The sequence below is a fragment of the Culex quinquefasciatus genome, chromosome 2 (genome assembly GCF_015732765.1).
Source record: "Culex quinquefasciatus strain JHB chromosome 2, VPISU_Cqui_1.0_pri_paternal, whole genome shotgun sequence".
NCBI lineage: Eukaryota > Metazoa > Arthropoda > Insecta > Diptera > Culicidae > Culex > Culex quinquefasciatus.
The window spans coordinates 178023587-178041507 of NC_051862.1; the positions used below are offsets into that span (position 1 = coordinate 178023587).

The 17921-nt window shown below is 40.6% G+C and overlaps 2 protein-coding genes and 1 pseudogene across 2 annotated transcripts; 2 read left to right on the forward strand and 1 right to left on the reverse strand.

The window, feature by feature from the left end:
• Positions 1-3685: 3685 nt before the first annotated feature.
• On the reverse strand, positions 3686-4508 carry LOC6043812 (annotated as a pseudogene).
• An 875-nt stretch (positions 4509-5383) lies between these two features.
• LOC6033142 (DNA-directed RNA polymerase II subunit RPB9) lies at positions 5384-6087 on the forward strand. The gene is made up of 3 exons (XM_001843580.2): positions 5384-5538; positions 5603-5731; positions 5798-6087. The coding sequence occupies exons 1-3, from the start codon at positions 5474-5476 to the stop codon at positions 5985-5987; spliced, it is 384 nt and encodes a 127-aa protein (XP_001843632.2). The 5' UTR covers positions 5384-5473; the 3' UTR covers positions 5988-6087.
• Positions 6088-13327: 7240 nt separating this feature from the next.
• LOC119766414 lies at positions 13328-14647 on the forward strand. Its single transcript, XM_038250948.1, has one exon. It carries the CDS (start codon positions 13328-13330, stop codon positions 14645-14647), a length of 1320 nt encoding a protein of 439 aa, XP_038106876.1.
• Positions 14648-17921: the final 3274 nt, after the last annotated feature.

Consider the following 17921-nt stretch of genomic DNA (forward strand, 5'->3'; position numbering starts at 1 on the left):
TTGCTAAAAAGAAATAGGAAATGTTAGTAAAAACTCAACTAAATTTTACCCCAGAAAAAAAAACATTTTTTATAATCATTGGCAAAGTCACGTTAAACACGTCAAACTTTCAAACGTTAAAATTTCTTAAATTTTAAGAGTTTTTTTCCAATTCTTTTCAAAGATCAAAAATTTGTTGAAAAATTGTTTTTTTTGGCGAATGTTTAGATTGAATCCCGCCTAGAGGCGCGGTTGGGTTGTAGGGGGTTAAAGCTCTTGAATTCTAAAATTTTATAATCCTAAATTTCTAAGATTCTAATATTCTTAATTACTGAAATTATATCATCCTAATGATATAATTTGGAGCAACACGTGAAAAGAGCGAATAAGCATTTTAACAATTACAAGTGTTTTGTGAAATTTCCCTTGGATTGTGATTCAAATTCAGTTAGTTTTTAAATATGTATTAGGCTTTTGGTCGAGGGGGATGACACTCCCGCGATGAGCTCGCGATTTAGCCTCGATGACCACGATTTGCCTTGATTTTCTTATTTTCCACGCGATTAGCGCGATTTGGCACGATTTGCCGCGATTTGATTACGATGCGTTCGCGATGTAATCAAAATCTCACGATGAGAGCTGTCAACTGCTCGAATAAGTTTGACAGCTACCAAATGACAGCCATTCTATTCGAGCAGTGAAAAAAACATAAAAAAATAAACGTGGTCGACGGGAGGATGGCCGATTTCCGCCAAGTGTCTCTAAAGCCGGTTCCTCCTCTGCTGGACGTGCCGTTTTACCGGTTGAATACGGTTCTGTGCGGAGGAACCGTATTCAACCGGTAAAACGGGACATCTAGCAGGGGAGGAACCATATTCAACCGGTAAAACGGGACATCCAGCAGGGGAGGAACCGGCGGAAGTGGTGGTGGACAAAAACATTGACGGTACAGACGACGACGTCTGTTAGGACACCGGCCCCGGCCGGACAGCAAATGGACCAGTGCATCGAAATTTCGGTCTTGGAGGACACTGTCCTGCGAGGACACAAACGTGAGGGGATTATCTGTGCGTCGTTTCCAATCATGGATTTGATTGGTTCCGGTGTTAGCCCGATCCGCCTTTGGACATGCCAGACAATACGACGAATCCAAACGACACTGTATCAAGTAGGACAGAAACGGTGCCCCAGGCTACAAGGACATAACGTCGCTGGAATGGAACGCTGCTGCTGCTGTTCGCAAGTGTGCGGAAAGAACAACCATCATCTGGGACGCAGAAGCGATCGCAGCTATTTGGCTTCCACTTGGCACCTGACCACTGGACGTGGACTGGCTGTCGAATCTGTCGTTTGCCAGTTGCAGCAAGGATTAGTGCAAACTGGGCATGAACAAGCCGATCAAAACGTTCCAGGTGTAGTGAATGTAGTGACAAACGGTTCGTGTGGAGGTTAAGCCTCCCAATGGCAAGTCATTACTCACTTTTAATCTAAGAAACAAAGTCAATGTCATCAAGTGGGGACCACAGGGGCAGCTCCTGGCCTTGTGCTTAGATGATGCCATTTGGCAGGACATGTACGTGCACGATTTGCTGGTGAGTTTTGTCAAAACGGTAAAATTAAACTTTGTTGTTATTTTTTAATCCTATAAACAGCCAAATTTGTTTTTCATTCTTATTCGCAGGAGATTTACATTATAAAGTAATCCTCGACCAGCACCGGAACCTAATCCAACAACCCGTCAATGAATTTGATCCTGGCTTCCGCTTCGTTCGATTCGATCTCGTGTGGGACGTCAAGCGGGTTGCGTGGGTCAACTCGGTGGCGTTCAGTCCGGACTACAAGTTCCTGGCTTCGGACAGCTTCGACAAGAGCATCCACATCTTAATATGCAGATTGGCCAACAGGGGCACCGGCGGTATCTTCGAGGTGTACTGGAACTCGCACGGTAGCAAAGTTTGGGCAGGTGGAAGACGTATCCATGCGGCCAATGGTCGCGCCAGGTCTCCGCCCAGCCAGCTGAATTTGGAAGCTGCCCGGCTTGGTGGTTCTTGGGGTATTCCCTAAAACGCAGCCCTCGTAGGACACTTCCAAACCGTCCCAAACGGCACCGGCTGCTGCTCGGCAAGTGACAAAAAATCCTGGCTCAACGTGAATGTGAAGACGTGCAACGATATCGACCGGACGTTACGGAAGCCAATCCGTCTGTCGTGGGCATTTGCAAGCTGCGCGTTCGTGTCGAATCATTTTGTTACTTTAACCATAAAACAGCTACCGCGAGTTGGAAAATTCTGCGCACGTGAAACTACTAGTTGGACGAAGTTACGAAACTGAGCAAAATGGAAGTGAAATAGTTATTGAACGCGCGCGTCAAGAACTTTTACGCTTTTTTTTAATTTAAACTCCTGACAGTGTTCCAGTGTATTTATGTTAAGCAAAGTAACAACAGTGTTATTTTTTAAAATTATAATGAAGATGGCTTAAGAAAGCGAATGTGCTAAGAAAGTAAAGGAAAGATTTTCTTCGAAATAAGTCTATTTTACTTGATTCTCGCCCTTAACCCTTGCCTTCTGAAGATGGCTCTCAACCATGCCGTCAACACTTAAACTACTCCAATCTTGGTGTCATCCGGAAGCATCTCGTTCTTGTCGCTGTGGACGACTTGGCGGAGTGTGTTGACCGTTCCGCAGACATGTTTGATCGTCCGCGCAATCCACCCAATGCCCAATGAATTCTGTACGTGCTTCAATTTGCCAGAGAGTCCAATAAAACGAATATGTTCTTTCGACAGGCTTGTCAGCTGATGACGTTCGACCAGTAGTGATGAGACTGATATAGAAATCGTCACTTCCGTTGCTGAGCCCGACCTAAACAATTGTTAGAGTCTAAACAATTCTGCATTTAATTTTTTTTGAATGCAATTCAAATAAAGAATTTCGTGAATATTCGATTTAGTAACACATTATCACAAATGCTTTTTTTTAATTTACTTTATTTATCGTTGTATCAAAATTCCATAATTAGGTGACTTCCTGTCCAAATGTCCAAACAGATATAACTTCAATGTTCCGCCGCCAGAGGCGACCCAGCTGGAAAGTGGACTGCGTGTGGCCAGTGAGGATTCCGGCTCGCAGATTTCCACCGTTTTTCTGTGGATCGATGCCGTAACGCGGTACGAGGATGCCTGCAACAACAGCGTCGCGCATTTCCTGCGTGAGATGCAGGAATTCAAGGGTAACTTGCAGTAAGTAGTTAGTCTTGGAACATCTGCACGCGAACGCCTTCCAGGGGAATTCCTCTCGGGGTTTCTTGGGTCGGCCAACAACATTCAACCGATTAGCAACACGACCCCCCGCATCGTCCTGGGCACGGCCGGTGAAGTCAATCTCGGAGACCTGGTCAAGCTGGCCGAGTCCAGCCTAGGAATGATTGGCTACACCTTCGTCGGAAAGGCCCCCGCCGATTCACCAGTTCGGAAGTGCGCGTCTGCGATGATTCTCTACGGATGGCGCACGTTGCCATTGCCATCGAGGGTTGTTCCCATTGGTAGCAATGTCCTCACGCAGTGCCAACCGCCTCCGATCCAGCACCGCTGCTCTACGCCCAGGTTATCAGTCATCAGAATCTGCGACACAAAATCGATCGCGTCTTCCAGCATCGGTGAGCCACTCCAGCAGTTTGCGATCCCTCCGGGATTGGAGTGGTTAATCGGGTTAATCGGCCACCAACCTCGCGATGGATGAGTTGCGCACGAGATTCAGTCGTCTCCGACGGCCCGCTTCACTGCTGAGGGCTTAGCTTGGGGGACACTTTGCGCCCTTGGGGAAGTTTCGGACCTTCTTGAGCGTCTTCGCGGGGATCCACTCGTAGTCGACGTCCTTGTTGTTAGTGTTTCCGGTTCGACGGTCTTGCGCACCGCCGACGATCGCTTGCGCTTGCCATACGAATCGCGGAACTGCTGGCCGACGACGAGCAGCAGCACCATGATTGCGGCCAGGAACACGAACTTGAAGAACTTTTCGCCGTCCAGGCCCTAGTCGACTTCGATGATCGAGAAGATTTTCTTGAAGACAGCCTCCGAGAACTGATTGCTACTGGCGTCCCGGTAGATCGGCGCTATGTTCATCCCGGACGGATGTCCGATTGCCGAGATGTTCTGGAAGAAGTAGTCAAAGTCCCTCCGATAGCGGAACGAAGTCTGGATGGTTTCAACGATGAAATCGTCGCTTCCCTTTTTGTCGAATCCGACCAGAAACTCAGCCGGGTAACCGGCCGGAAGCTCGTGAACCAGATCCAGCAGAGTGTAGCGGGCAGATCAACAACAGAAACGTATCGGCGTCGGGAGATTTCGTCGTTTCCGGATCATCATCCATTTCAGTTTCCTCAACCTGGTCTGTCACCGACTCGTCCTCTCCCTCAACCTCCGCATCTAACTTATCCTCAGCGACGTGGGCCTTCAACCGAGAACCACCATCCACGGTGAGCAGGAACGACGGAAGAACCAGTAGGACATAAATGATGCACTGGTGGAGGGGTCACTTTGGATCTTTGACACTTTTCGCAGATTTGTACGCCGCTCCGATGGGAGGATGAAATCGGACGGCCAACTCAGCACTTTCAAAGATGCCGACTCGGACTACGGCAGTGAAGAAAACGTTAGTTTACGTGGGGTTAGTTTGGTTTTATCTTGATTGATTACCCTTTAATTATATTTCAAAAGCGCTGCTCCAAAACGTTCTAAAAATTCTTTAAAATTTATGTTTATTTACATTTTGACTGCTCGAATAAACATTTGTGCAGTGCGGCTAGTATCACGGAAAACTGCAAGAACGGATATTGCATGGCAACCCTGACTGCATGAACAAGAATTTTCATTCGAGCACGATCTGACCACGATGAGCACGATGAGCGCGATCTGGCGCGATTTGCCGCGATGAGCAAAAAACAACCACGATGAAGGTGCGATGTGCGAATGAGGTGGAATTTGATGCGATTTTAGTCAAATCGCGGAGTGTCATCCCCCTCGCTTTTGGTCCCCATCTCACTCGATTTTGACCAGAGCCGAGGGACAAAATTTTAAAATTAAGGTTTATTTTTGAAAAGGTCAGATTTTTTTCTGCTTTTTGGGTGTATTTTAAATCGTCTTGGAGCTAAGGGTATTCGAAAACACACACAAAAAAACAAAAAAAGAAAATTTTGTTTATTTGACCTTTTCAAAACAAAAAAAACTTCAGAAATAAATTTTGTACCAGCCTAATGTAATTTTAATGCAATATCGCTACGCAACCTGCATGTGAAAAATATATTCTGCCTTCAACCGCTGGAACCGGTTCAACACAGCCCTGCCAACTTTTTGTCGCGTCCCGCCAACCGGTTCAGAGCAAAATGCTGCAAACTGTCATAAAGTGTCAACAACTCGGAGTCAGCGGACGGTTCTGCTAAATTTTCCATTTAAATCAAGTTTTTGCCGTAAAATTTACCACAAATTCAACCAAAAATGTCTTATGAAACACCTCACGACGATGGCCCAGGATTTGTGGGCATTCGTTTCTGCCAGGAATGGTAATTATGCGCTGAAGTTGCGGATTTTTTTGTGCCCGCTAACACGAAGCATTTCGCATTTCAGCAATAATATGCTGTACCCGAAGGAGGACAAAGAAAACAAAGTTCTGCTGTACGCGTGCCGGAACTGCGACTATAAACAGGAAGCGGACTCGAACTGCATTTACGTGAACAAAATTATGCACGAAATTGAGTAAGTTTTTGACGATTTTGGTTATACGACTTCCGGTCTAACATTTACTCTCACCCTTCCTTTCAGCGAGCTGACCCACATCGTGCCGGACGTGATATCAGATCCGACGTTGCCGCGAACCGAGGAGCACGCCTGTCCCAAGTGTGCCCACCGGGAGGCGGTCTTCTTCCAGGCGCAGACCCGGCGAGCCGAAGAGGAGATGAGACTGTACTACGTGTGTACGAATCCGAACTGTTGCCATCGTTGGACCGAGTAGAAAACATTCGACGTGGATCATACGTCTATGATCTTTATGTTTTTGTATTGATAATTGAATGAACGTTCAATAAATAAAGGATTTCTTTGTAAGTGCTGAACATGATTTGTTTTTCTTTTCTTTCTGGATTTAAACATAAGCTTGAAACTTGGCATCCATGAGTTAATGGTTTTACTTTCCAAATGAACTAGTTTATTAGGAATGGAAGAACAGAATGATTAAAATACATATATATGAATTTTTTTAAGAATGCTTTTAAGGTATTAATCAACTAGAGGTCCAATCTTCAATGTTTTTTAGGAAATTTTCTGAATTTTACGAAAATCATATTTTCAGGAATGGACAATCATGGACACTATTTAAAAAAATCGGAAAACTGGATCTTTTCAGTTCAAATTGAACTTTAAATGTCTATACAGTTCAGACTCGATTTTTCGAAGTCCTCTGAAATTTTTTACTTCGAATAATCGAATTACTAATTTTTTTTTTCGTTGTCTTATTTTTGATTGTCGAGCTACGCTAAAATGATTTAGAATTTTTAATTCTATGATGGCGGTCAATATAGCGGTGGCGAAATACTGAAAAAAAATGCATTTTATTAAATATTTAATAAACAATTAACTATTAAAATTTAACTAAAATGGGGTCAAAGAACTCGAATTTGATGTTAAAAACAGGAAAAAGAAAAAAAACGAAAAAAAATGTGGCTGTGCGCGCGCTTGAGGTTATTGGGAGAAAAAAAATAAGATTAAAATATTTAAAAAATCCAAATGTTTAATTTAAAAAAAACCAAAACTGGTGAATAAAAAATTAAAGAGCCCAAAAAATTTAAAAATTGAAAAAATGCAAAAAATCCAAAGAGATTCTTATTGTTTCTAAAATCTTAAACTAGAAAATTCTAAGATTCTGAAGTTTTATCATTCTTGAATTCAATTTAGAAAATCACTCCTTTCAATTCAATTGTGTTTTTATTAGAATTTAACAGTTCTGCTCCAGGATGTTACATTTGCAATTCAGAGATTTGGAGAACCTTTCAACTGAGATCAATTAATAAGCCTTTGCAGGGAGGATACATATTTCTAAGTTTAGATTTTGCTAACTGGGTGTTCTTTTAGGGAAAATAAATTTTGAGAAAAAACCCTAGATCTATGGAAAATCACTCCTCGAATTCCCAAATTCTTAGATTCCTAAATTCTGTAATTCTTAAATACTTGAATTATTTAATTATTTCTTTTTTAATTGTTAAAGCAGGCCAAGGGTGCATGATACTGATGATACTCGTCGGTTGACACACCTAGGCGAGGAACATCCCGGAAGGAGCCCAACTACATCCGTAGTGCTGTTTGGACAAAACAGCATGGCTATGGTTCCTTGCAAGTGTCCTATTTTCTTACCTCCACGTTGGCTTGGTTTAGTCATCATGATGACAAGGTGTAACCTAGCTGGTGGCCTGTGGAAACGACTCGTAAACCTTTGACCAGCGAGGGTCAGAGTAGAGACGGCTAGAAGAAAGGGGCGCGTCAATGTGGGAAAGGGAAGTAATTTGTGATTGTAGACGGTATTGTTTTGATTCGCAGTATGTTGAGTAAACTGCTGTGGATGTACCTGAGCATCGCAGAACGGGGTTTCTCTTCTTTCCATTTCAGCTAACAGCTATCTTCTGTTTATTTTGTTTCACTGATTTTCTAAAACGGCTTCTGTTTACTATCCTCCATTTGATTTCGATTTTACTTATTTGATTCTCTTACTTCTCAATGCTTTTCCACTCTATTTAACCTGCTGTAAAAAAAACTGTCTGCTTTCCCTTAATTTGGTAGCGATGTCAATTTTGTTTATCATGTGCCTTTTCTTTATTTATCTATTTAAATAATTCCTCGTCTTCCCTGTAAATTGCCCTCAATACAATCTAAGCTTGTTTGTTACCTCAATTTATTAACTATTGTTAATTTATTTATCTACTTCATAAATTACTATGTTTCTTGTAATATTGGTTCTTCACATAGTATATTTCCTTCACTGTCCATTGTTTTGAAACTTCACCTTTTTCTTAAGCAAGTGAGGTTCGAGCCCTTACTCAATTTATGGAATGATTAAAGGATTAACACAAATATTATTATTGTACTTTTGAAAAACTTTTCTAAAATGCTTAGGACCAAAATATTGTAACAAAACACCGCGACAAAAGAAATAGCAACAGATAAACACGACTTAACGATAGGGAAGATTTCAGGAGAAAACAATACACAGTAAATAACAACTAGTTTTTGAATTCAAACTAAAAATAGAACAGTTTTTGCTTAAATGAAAGTTGATAGGTACACTTTAAATGGTTAGGCGCTTATACTTGCATCAAACCCTACGTAATGTACCACCCCCGGCCGAGTTAAAATGCGTAACCGGAAAAGAAGGTGTGCATGCCTGGCACGAACACTCAAAGCGTGTTCTAGCGTGTTGCTCGTACTGACTCAGAGCAAGGGTGAGATGTACGTGTAAGGGCAGTGCGTGTTCGTCGGGAACCTAGTGCATAAGATCGGTCAAGGCCCGTTCTTACACTGAAAATTGCGAATTGCGAATATTTCTTTTTTAATTGTTAAATTCTAAAATGCCACCACCAGCACCAGCAGTATGTCATATTAGGGTGTAATATGGTTGTATGGAAAAAAAATAAAGTTGTCCAAATTTAGCGAGCACAACCATTTTTCAGTTCCTTTTGGGGTCCTAAACAACTCCCCAAAGTTTGGGAACGATTGGTTTAGTCCTCACTTTGCGCAAAGCGATTCAATTTTCCATATAAATTTGTATGGGAAAAACCATTTTTTTGAGTTTTGATATTTATAAAATTCAAGTTTCACGCTGTACTAAAACCGGATTCATATTCGGATGCTCTGGAATGTGCTCTACAACTTTCCCGAAGAGAGTATGGTGCTAGCTTGTCCCTGAAAGAAGATACAGCGTCCTCAAAACTCGTCTAAAACGTGATTTTCGAGCAAAAAACACGTTTTAGACGAGTTTTGAACACGCTGTATCTTTTTATAGGAGCAAGTTAGCACCATACTCTCTTCCGGAAAGTTGTAGAGCACCTTCCAGAGCATCCGAATATGAATCCGGTTTTAGTACAGCGTGAAACTTGAATTTTATAAATATCAAAACTCAAAAAAATGGTTTTTCCCATACAAATTTATATGGAAAATTGAATCGCTTTGCGCAAAGTGAGGACTAAACCAATCGTTCCCAAACTTTGGGGAGTTGTTTAGGACCCCAAAAGGAACTGAAAAATTGCTGTGCTGGAAAATCGATTTTGATATTACACCCTAATGTCATATATTTGGGTGAAAAACATATTCCTAGATTTTTGAATTTTTAAATGTTTGGTTCGAAACACACAATATTTTGGAATTATGATTTCTTACAAAATTTCAATTGTAGCAGAGCAGTTCTCTAGGATTTCGGTCATTCGATTTTTTTTTGTATTTTTTAATCCGACTGAAACTTTTTTGGTGCCTTCGGTATGCCCAAAGAAGCCATTTTGCATCATTAGTTTGTCCATATAATTTTCCATACAAATTTGGCAGCTGTCCATACAAAAATGATGTATAAAAATTCAAAAATCTGTATCTTTTGAAGGAATTTTTTGATCAATTTGGTGTCTTCGGCAAAATTGTAGGAATGGATACGGACTACACTGGAAAAAAATGATACATGGTAAAAAAAAATTTGGTGATTTTTTTATTTAACTTTTTATCGCTAAAACTTGATTTGCAAAAAACACTATTTTTAATTTTTTTTTCCTTTTTGATATGTTTTAGAGGACATAAAATGCCAACTTTTCAGAAATTTCCAGGTTGTGCAAAAAATCTTTGAGCGAGTTACGAATTCTTTAATCAGTACTGATTTTTTCAAAAAATCGAAATATTGGTCGCAAACATTTTTCAGTTTCATTTTTCGATGTAAAATCAAATTTGCAATCAAAAAGTACTCTAGTAAAATTCTGATAAAGTGCACCGTTTTCAGTCGCAGTTTTTCATTTTTTAAATTAGTGCACATGTTTGCCCACTCTTGAAAAAAATATTTTTGAAAAGCTGAGAAATTTCTCTATATTTTGCTTTTTCGGACTTTGTTGATACGACCTTTAGTTGCTGAGATATTGCAATGCAAAGGTTTAAAAACAGGAAAATTGATGTTTTCTATGTCTCACCCAAACAGCCCATCATTTTTTAATTTCAATATCTCAGCAACTAATGGTCCGATTTTCAATGTTAATGTATAAAACATTCGTGAAATTTTCCGATCTTTTCGAAAACAATATTTTCAAAAAAATTAAACCAATACTAACATTTTAGAAGGGCGTAATATTGAATGTTTGGGCCTTTTTATATGTTAGTCTTGATTTGAAAATTTTGAAAATATTGTTTTCGAAAAGATCGGAAAATTTTACAAATGTTTCATATTTTAACATTGAAAATCGGTACGATTTCGAAAACGAATTCGTAGAGAACTGCTCAAATATCTTTGCAGCATTCACCAGTTTCGTTGAACCATTCTTTCTTTCGCGCGTCCTTGAACCATCTCTTCCAACGTTCTCCTCGAATCCATCGAACCTGGCCTGAAGGCCTCCCTCAACAACGACGCCGCCGTGGCATCAACCGGTCGACAAAGCGGAAGTCGTACGTTTACCCGCGACAAAAGTTGCGCCATTCTCGTCTTGCAAGTAAACCAAGTCAGCCAGCAGCAGCATCAGCGCCGTTTTCCGTGGAAATCCACCATGGTGATAAACAAAAGCAAAAACCGGGGCGATAGAAGCGTCGCGACGCTGCGCGGAAGACAAATTTGGTCCAAAGTGCGCGAGACGCAGAAACCTCGATTGAAAATGCTGTTTTTTTTTCTCAAAAGAAAACAAGTTTATTATATGGCATGATTTCACCTGTTTATTTGCTGCAATTGTGAAATAAATAATTCATATCATGCTGATGATTTTACATTATTTTGAGAAAAATAACGTTTCTTTGTAATTTATAACAAGTATTGTAGCAAAATTACTTCAAAATCTAACAATTACGCTTTCGAGCTCAATAAAACCAAATCGAAAACACTTTTGTTTTCATTTTCACGTTGTCGCAGCAGCCAAACGGGCGCGCAAACCCTGTTCCCACCTTATTCCCACCCTTTGTCTCCCCCTCCTGACACTTTCACTTGGCCAACTTTGACGCGCCACGTGATTTCGTTTGAAATGCGCCTTCCCTCTGGCGTGGCGTGTTTTTTTTCAACGAATTTTCACAATATTTACTATTTACACGTTTGGTGCGCCAGAGGGGGGAAATTCGCGTGACGACATGTGCGCGATTGTCGACGCGAATTTGGCCCAATTTCGTTTGTTTTCGGACGAGGAAAAAAAGGTGGGAATGATTAAAAGGCCAAACCCCGAAACACGGTTCGTGACTTAAGGCGCGACACATGACGATGCAATGGTTGCGATGCAAAAAGTGTGCAACGTCTGCAACTCTGTTTGAGGGTTGCCAAAATATTATTCGCGAAAGTACGGCGGCGAATGTGTGTCTTTGTGGTGGTTCGAATGGTTGAAAGTATTAAGACAAATACACAGTTTAGTTCTGGGAGCGCAAAATACTCAAAACGAAACTGTTTTTAAATGACGTAAAAATGTTTGTATCCAGGTTTTTAAGCGAAGATGGCGTTCGAATGGTGAACGTCCGAAATGTCAAAATCGCGCAGTAGCACCAACATTAGAAAAAAAAATATGGCGGTCATGCCATGGCACACTTTTTTCGCAATGTTGGTACCACTGCGTGATTTTGACAATTCGGGCGTTCACCATTCGCACGCCATCTTCGCTTAAAAACCTGGATAGAAATAGGAGTAAATTTATTCAAAGATTTGCTCTTAAATTTGATAACATAATCATAATTTTGCCCTGGGATTTATTTTTTATTTTTGGATCTCTCCCAAACCCCCGGGACAAAATTGCCATTAATATTTCAAAAATTTGGAGCGTAACACGACCTTCAACCCCCTCCCCCTTCTCCCCAACTGCGTTACGTAATAACAGAACGCTCCCATACAAAAACAAACTCTAATTTTATTAAATAGGGTCTATGATAATATTTATGGAGGAGCTACTACACTATGGCAAATAAACAAACTCGCACTTTTTGACAGTTTGCCAGTTTTCCTGCTTGTTTGTTGTCCTGGATTTGTTTGTACGGTTTGTACACACGTCAGCCTGCATACATTTTTCCTTGTTTGCGAGTTTGCTGCAAACAAGTTTTCGAGTTTGGCAAACTGTCAAACACGAAAATGTGCGAGTTTGTTTGCGGTAGTGTAATGGCTCCTTGACTAAACTTTGAATAAATTGACAGGACAACATTTTACGATGAATCAACTATGGTCCCCTTGGAACGAGCTGTCAACTAAGACACTTTCTGCCAAGAAAGGCCGCGATGTTATTTTTTTGTTCGGGATTTCCTGAAGGAGCACGTGATTTTGAATCAATCTGCATCATTAACTTGAAAGTGTTGAAAAGGCATTTGAGACATTTATGCGAACAGTGGCAGGAAATCTCTTCAAAACTTTTACAAGGTAAATTATCTTAATGTTTGATCGTTAATTAGCTTTTACAATATCGGAGGCAACATCTGAAAATCTTTTACAAGCCATTTTAAAGAGCTTGAACAATGTTTTAAAACCGCAGGTTACAGATACTATCACAAAATGTTCGCTATTACGAGGTTTTCAAACTTCTTACGAAGAGTCCGGCTTTGATTTATCCATTAGTAACTGTATAATTTTCATAAAACCTCTTACAAAGTTGCAAACTTCCCTAATGCATTGACACCGATTCCTCCCCAAAGCCGTTTATTCTTCATTTATTGTTCACCAAGAGGCACAAACGAACGCAATGAAATCGGTTGCACTTCTCGCGATCGCGGTACTCAACGTAGCGTTGGGTGAAATCCGGTAATCCGGTAATTGAAGAATCGCATGATCCACGAACCACATGGATTCTCGAACTACTTCAAAACATTCACCGACCTTCGGAAGGAACATTGGATGTTGTTCTCAGTGAATCGGTCGACCCAACGATCGCGAAGGTTTTCGGCCAGCTCCGGGTCGCACTCGATCAGCTACCGATGGCGAAACTTGAATCCAGGATTGACAGAGGTGCATATTTCAACATTCTCTACGTTTTCGATGGGACGAACGCAAATCAACTGGTGGAAAAGTTCCGTCCGAGTCAAACAATCAAATCGAACGAGTACTTTGTGATCGTCGTCAATTCGGAGATCACCAAAACGCATCTACAGATATTTCAAAGGACTCGCTTCACCATGTTTCTGTTTGTGGACATTTCATGCGATCCTCCCCAAGTTCAGCGAGTGTCACCTGCAGATCACAAGTCGACGATCTTCGCGGAGAACGCGACCTTTTCAACGATCTTCGATGATCGCGATGATTGGAAATCGCGCGAGGTTCACATCATGTTCAACCCACGGGATCCTCCGTACACCTTGGAGACGGGAGGATCGCTGACCGGGCTGGACATCGAGGTGTGTCGGGCGGTGTTCGATCATGCCGGAATTCGCTACCGATTCGTGGAACGTCCTCCGATCACTTCGCCGGACTATGCCAAGTACAGATCTTCGGTGTTGAAGTACCTGGAGACCGAGCGTATCGAGTTGATGGTGTCCAGTTTGGTGTTCCAAAGTCCGTTCGGCGTAGAGTTGCGTGTCTTCGATAAGAAGGGGTTCTGTCTGATACTTCCGAAGAACCTGCAACGGAACGTGATCTACCACCTGGTGCATCCTTTTGAGTACAGCGTTTGGATATTGATCGTGATGATTCTTTTCTTGGATCTCCTACTGATCCGCTTATTTCCTCTAGCGTTCCCTCACAACTTGGTCATGATCCTGCTGTTCGGAGATTCCTGTGCCGATCATCAGCAGACCCGCCCCACCCGGTACTACTGCTTCGGCTGCACCGTTCTGCTATTCCTGCTATCCGAGGCGTACCTCGCAAAGGCCATCATCTACATGACCGTAACGCGGTACACTCCAGACATGAAGACCCTGGCGGAAGTAATCGCAAGCGAGATCCAGTTCAAGCTACCCCCAGGGGGCAAACAACCGTTTGATCGCCAAAATTACGTGCACGATCGCCTCTGGCAGCAGTCGTTCGAAGTTGCGGACTTTCGTTACGACATGGCCGACGATCGGTATGGGTACATGGCTTCGTGCCGTTACGGCGAATATCTGATCGAGCGGCACGTCCGGCAGGAGATTTTGGACTTTGGCCATCGGGCTGCCAAGCGCAGGTTCTACCTGCTGGATGAGATGGTTGAATGGGAGTTTCGGTACTACGTTGCGGCGAACCATTTCACCTTCTACCGCAGGATGGAACTTGCGGTTAATTGGTTGTACGAAGCGGGACTATGGGACAGGTGGATGACGCAGTTCCGATATAATTGGGGTTACGGTGGGTTCAACCACCATTTGTGGGACGAGAACGATATATTGGCACTGGAGGATATTTTGGCGATTTGGTACATAATGGCGATCGGGTTAGGGGTTGCCGCTGCCGTGTTTTTGCTGGAGAAAATGAGTTTTAGGGTGAAGAAGTGTATCAGGTGCAAGGCTTGTTGTCGAAAGTAAATGTCAACTCAATGTAGAGTTGATGCAAACAAAGTTATTTATACTCAAATTAACTATGTACTTTGGCTTTTAGTGTTGTTTGTTGTCAGGATTTAATTATAGAGCAATTATCAACGTATCATGGATTTTTCATTGCATCTATTCCAAATGTCCAAAGAAGTCATTTTGACGTATAGGCTCAAAAATACCATCAATACAGTCATCCCTCATATTCGGAACAGTTTACAGATCGGCCAATGTTCAGAAAATCATAGAAAATCGTGTATTGAACTTAATGATTCGCTTTTAACTTCATTTGAAAGCTTTTCTTGCGATCTTTCGAATGCTGTATCGAGCAACTGCAAATTTTAACTTTTATATCAAGTTTTTGAATAAAAACTTTGACCCTTGAAATCCACAAATTCGGAACACTTTTTTCTTACGGATGTAAACAAACTTTGGTTCTCTCCATGACAACAGGTGGTTCTCTCCATGAGTACACATTTTTTACAAAATAATGACTTCACGTACTGAAACCAATGAAACTCAAGCTTAGTTATGTTTTATGAATGGTCTGATAACTTTTTTTGTAAAAATATTAGTTAAATTCAGGTGTTCCACAATTGTGGGAGGCACAATAACATCCCACAATCATGGAACAGGCAATTTGGAGGCAGTGTTTTGCTGCTCTGGATAAAGTAGTCTTGGAATGGGGTTTTTAGTTCAAAAAGTACTACTTTTACTAGTGAAATAGCAAGAGAATGTCCAAATGAAGGTCCTAAAAATAGTAGGGTCGACACAAAAGCTGCATTTGGCATGTTATTGACAAATTACCACAAAAGTGTTCCGAATTTGTGGGTGTTCCGAATATGTGGGATGACTGTACCTCAAAAATACTATCATTTGATGATTCTTGCAACAAAACATCAGAAAGTAAAGCGACCATCACTTAAGCTTGAGAGATCTCTTCCAGGGTCTCGTGATTGCCAGCATGAGCATTCTATTTCTATTACTCTGTCTCTTTTCTTCGTTCACGAACACTCGCCGAAGATTCTTTTGATTTCTCAACAAATCGCAATGAAAGAACGCGAGAGGGGGATTGCAGAAACGGCCACGCATTACATCCCGTTAAACTGCGTTTGTAACGTTCTGTTGAGGGGGGGGGATGATTGTGTTTGTGGGAATGAGAGAAAAAAAGAAAATGTCACAAGGGATTGAGTAAACAGATAGAGACCGATAATTCTGGAGTTTTTTTTTTTTTTTTTTTTTTTTTTTTGAAAAAAGTCCTATGAAGAAAATTTTATTTTTTTTTGCTTTTTGGGTGTTTTGAATACCCTTTACTCAAGGTGGTGCTAAAGCACTCAAAAAGCAAAAAAATAAAATTTGGTTTATAGGACCATTAAAAAAAGTCTAGAATTCTTTATTCTAAGAATTTCGCGACCAAAAAAAAGGGCAGTGAAAGTTGGGAGATGAGATCGGTGAGAACTGAAAGTTTTATATTTTTACATACCTGCTCTGAAGTAAAATGAAAATATGTAATTCGTAAAAATAGGTAATATGTAGTGGCCATGAATTAGACTTACTTGGGATTGCTAAACATAAATTTTAAAAAATTAAAAAAATAAAAATAAATCGTGATTCGATTATCCGAATGTTTTATGAGGAGCTTCATGATTATGGGTTCGGCCGAGCTTCCGTGGCCGTGAGGTTACGGGTTTCGCCTTGTAAGCGGAAGGTGATGGGTTCGATTCCTGTCTGGCTCGGCAAAGTCAGATCCCTTAAAGGAGTAAATATGCTCACTGGGAGTACTGACCGGTAGGGGATGGGTTTCGACTAGCGGCGTGCTGGGTTTCCAATCCAGAGGTCGTGAGTTCGATTCTCGTAACGGGATGATGAAGTTTTTTTAAAATTCCCATCTGCTTCAACCTTCCATCGGATGGGGAATTAAAACGTCGGTCCTGGCTTGGCTGTTGTTAGGCCGTTAAATCAATCTAGGTGGCGAAGATAGGTGTTTGATTAAAATAGGTATATTTCCCCTAAAGGGGGGATTTGGTACGGAACCACTAAACCCAAAAGAAGCTAAATAGAAAAAAATATGACAATATTTTTACCTTTTTTTTAAAGCGATGATCAAATTTCATATTACGTGAGGAAAATTAGAAAAAAAGTATAAATTTTAAAAATATATAAAAATATTTAAACATCTTGACAGAAAATTTTATTAGCTTTTTTCAATGTTTGACAAAATGTTCTGGAATAATCAATATCAAATGTAAAAATATTGCTATAAATGGAGATTTGCCTAAACTTTTTGCGATACTCAAATTTCCCTTTTGCTGAAAACCATAACAACAAAAAAAATTGTATCTCACTTATTTTATTAATTCTCGGATTAGTTTTCAAAAAGACGTAAGAGCCATTGGTAAACATACCCCTTTTAACACCGGTAAGCGAAGTACTTACGAAAAATCATTTTCAAAAATGCTTGAGATTGTTCATCTACACGTCCTTCAAGTGTCCTAAACTTAAAACAAATGAAATATAGTTTAAATTTGGAGAAAAACGAAAATTAGTGTCGGAGGTCACGGTGGCTCTTACGGCTCACCCGAGAATTGTACTTTTGGTGAATCCTTTGTTTAACCCTCTACTGCCCAAAGTTTTTTTTTCGAAAATTTTTATTTTTCCTGTGTTCAGGAGGTCATTTTGAGCAACTTTTGTTCTACGAAAAACTTTACTTCTCTTGTTTAATGTTTTTCTTGTTTCATTTTTAGTATTTTAATTTGCATTTATCTTGTTTTGTTTATGTTTGTTTTTGGTAGTATTTGGCCTATTCTACCACCTAATATAATAACATTTTGCCTATCTAATTTTTTTACGGTTTTACAGGCACTTTTTCAATTTTTTGCTTGTTTTTCACATTTTTTGCTATGGAACGGCACCATCATCATTTAAATTGTAAAAAAAATGCGTAGAGGCATAGTCTGGGGCACTAGAAAAATTACTGCATACTTCTTTTTACTTAAAATAAAGGAAATGTTAGTAAAAAACACTGCCAAAGTTGACCCCTAAAAAAATTACATTTTTTAAAACATTGGCAAAGTCACATAAAACAAGTCAAACTTCCAACCCTAAAATTTTCCAAAATTTTAAAAGTTCTTCTTTCCACTGCTTTTTGAAGATCAAAATTGGTTGAAATATTGATTTTTGGCGATTTTTTAAATCGAAGCCCGTCTAGAGGCGGGGTTGGGTTGTAGAGGGTTAAAATGTGCTTTGTTTTGGAGATGTTTTAGCTAAT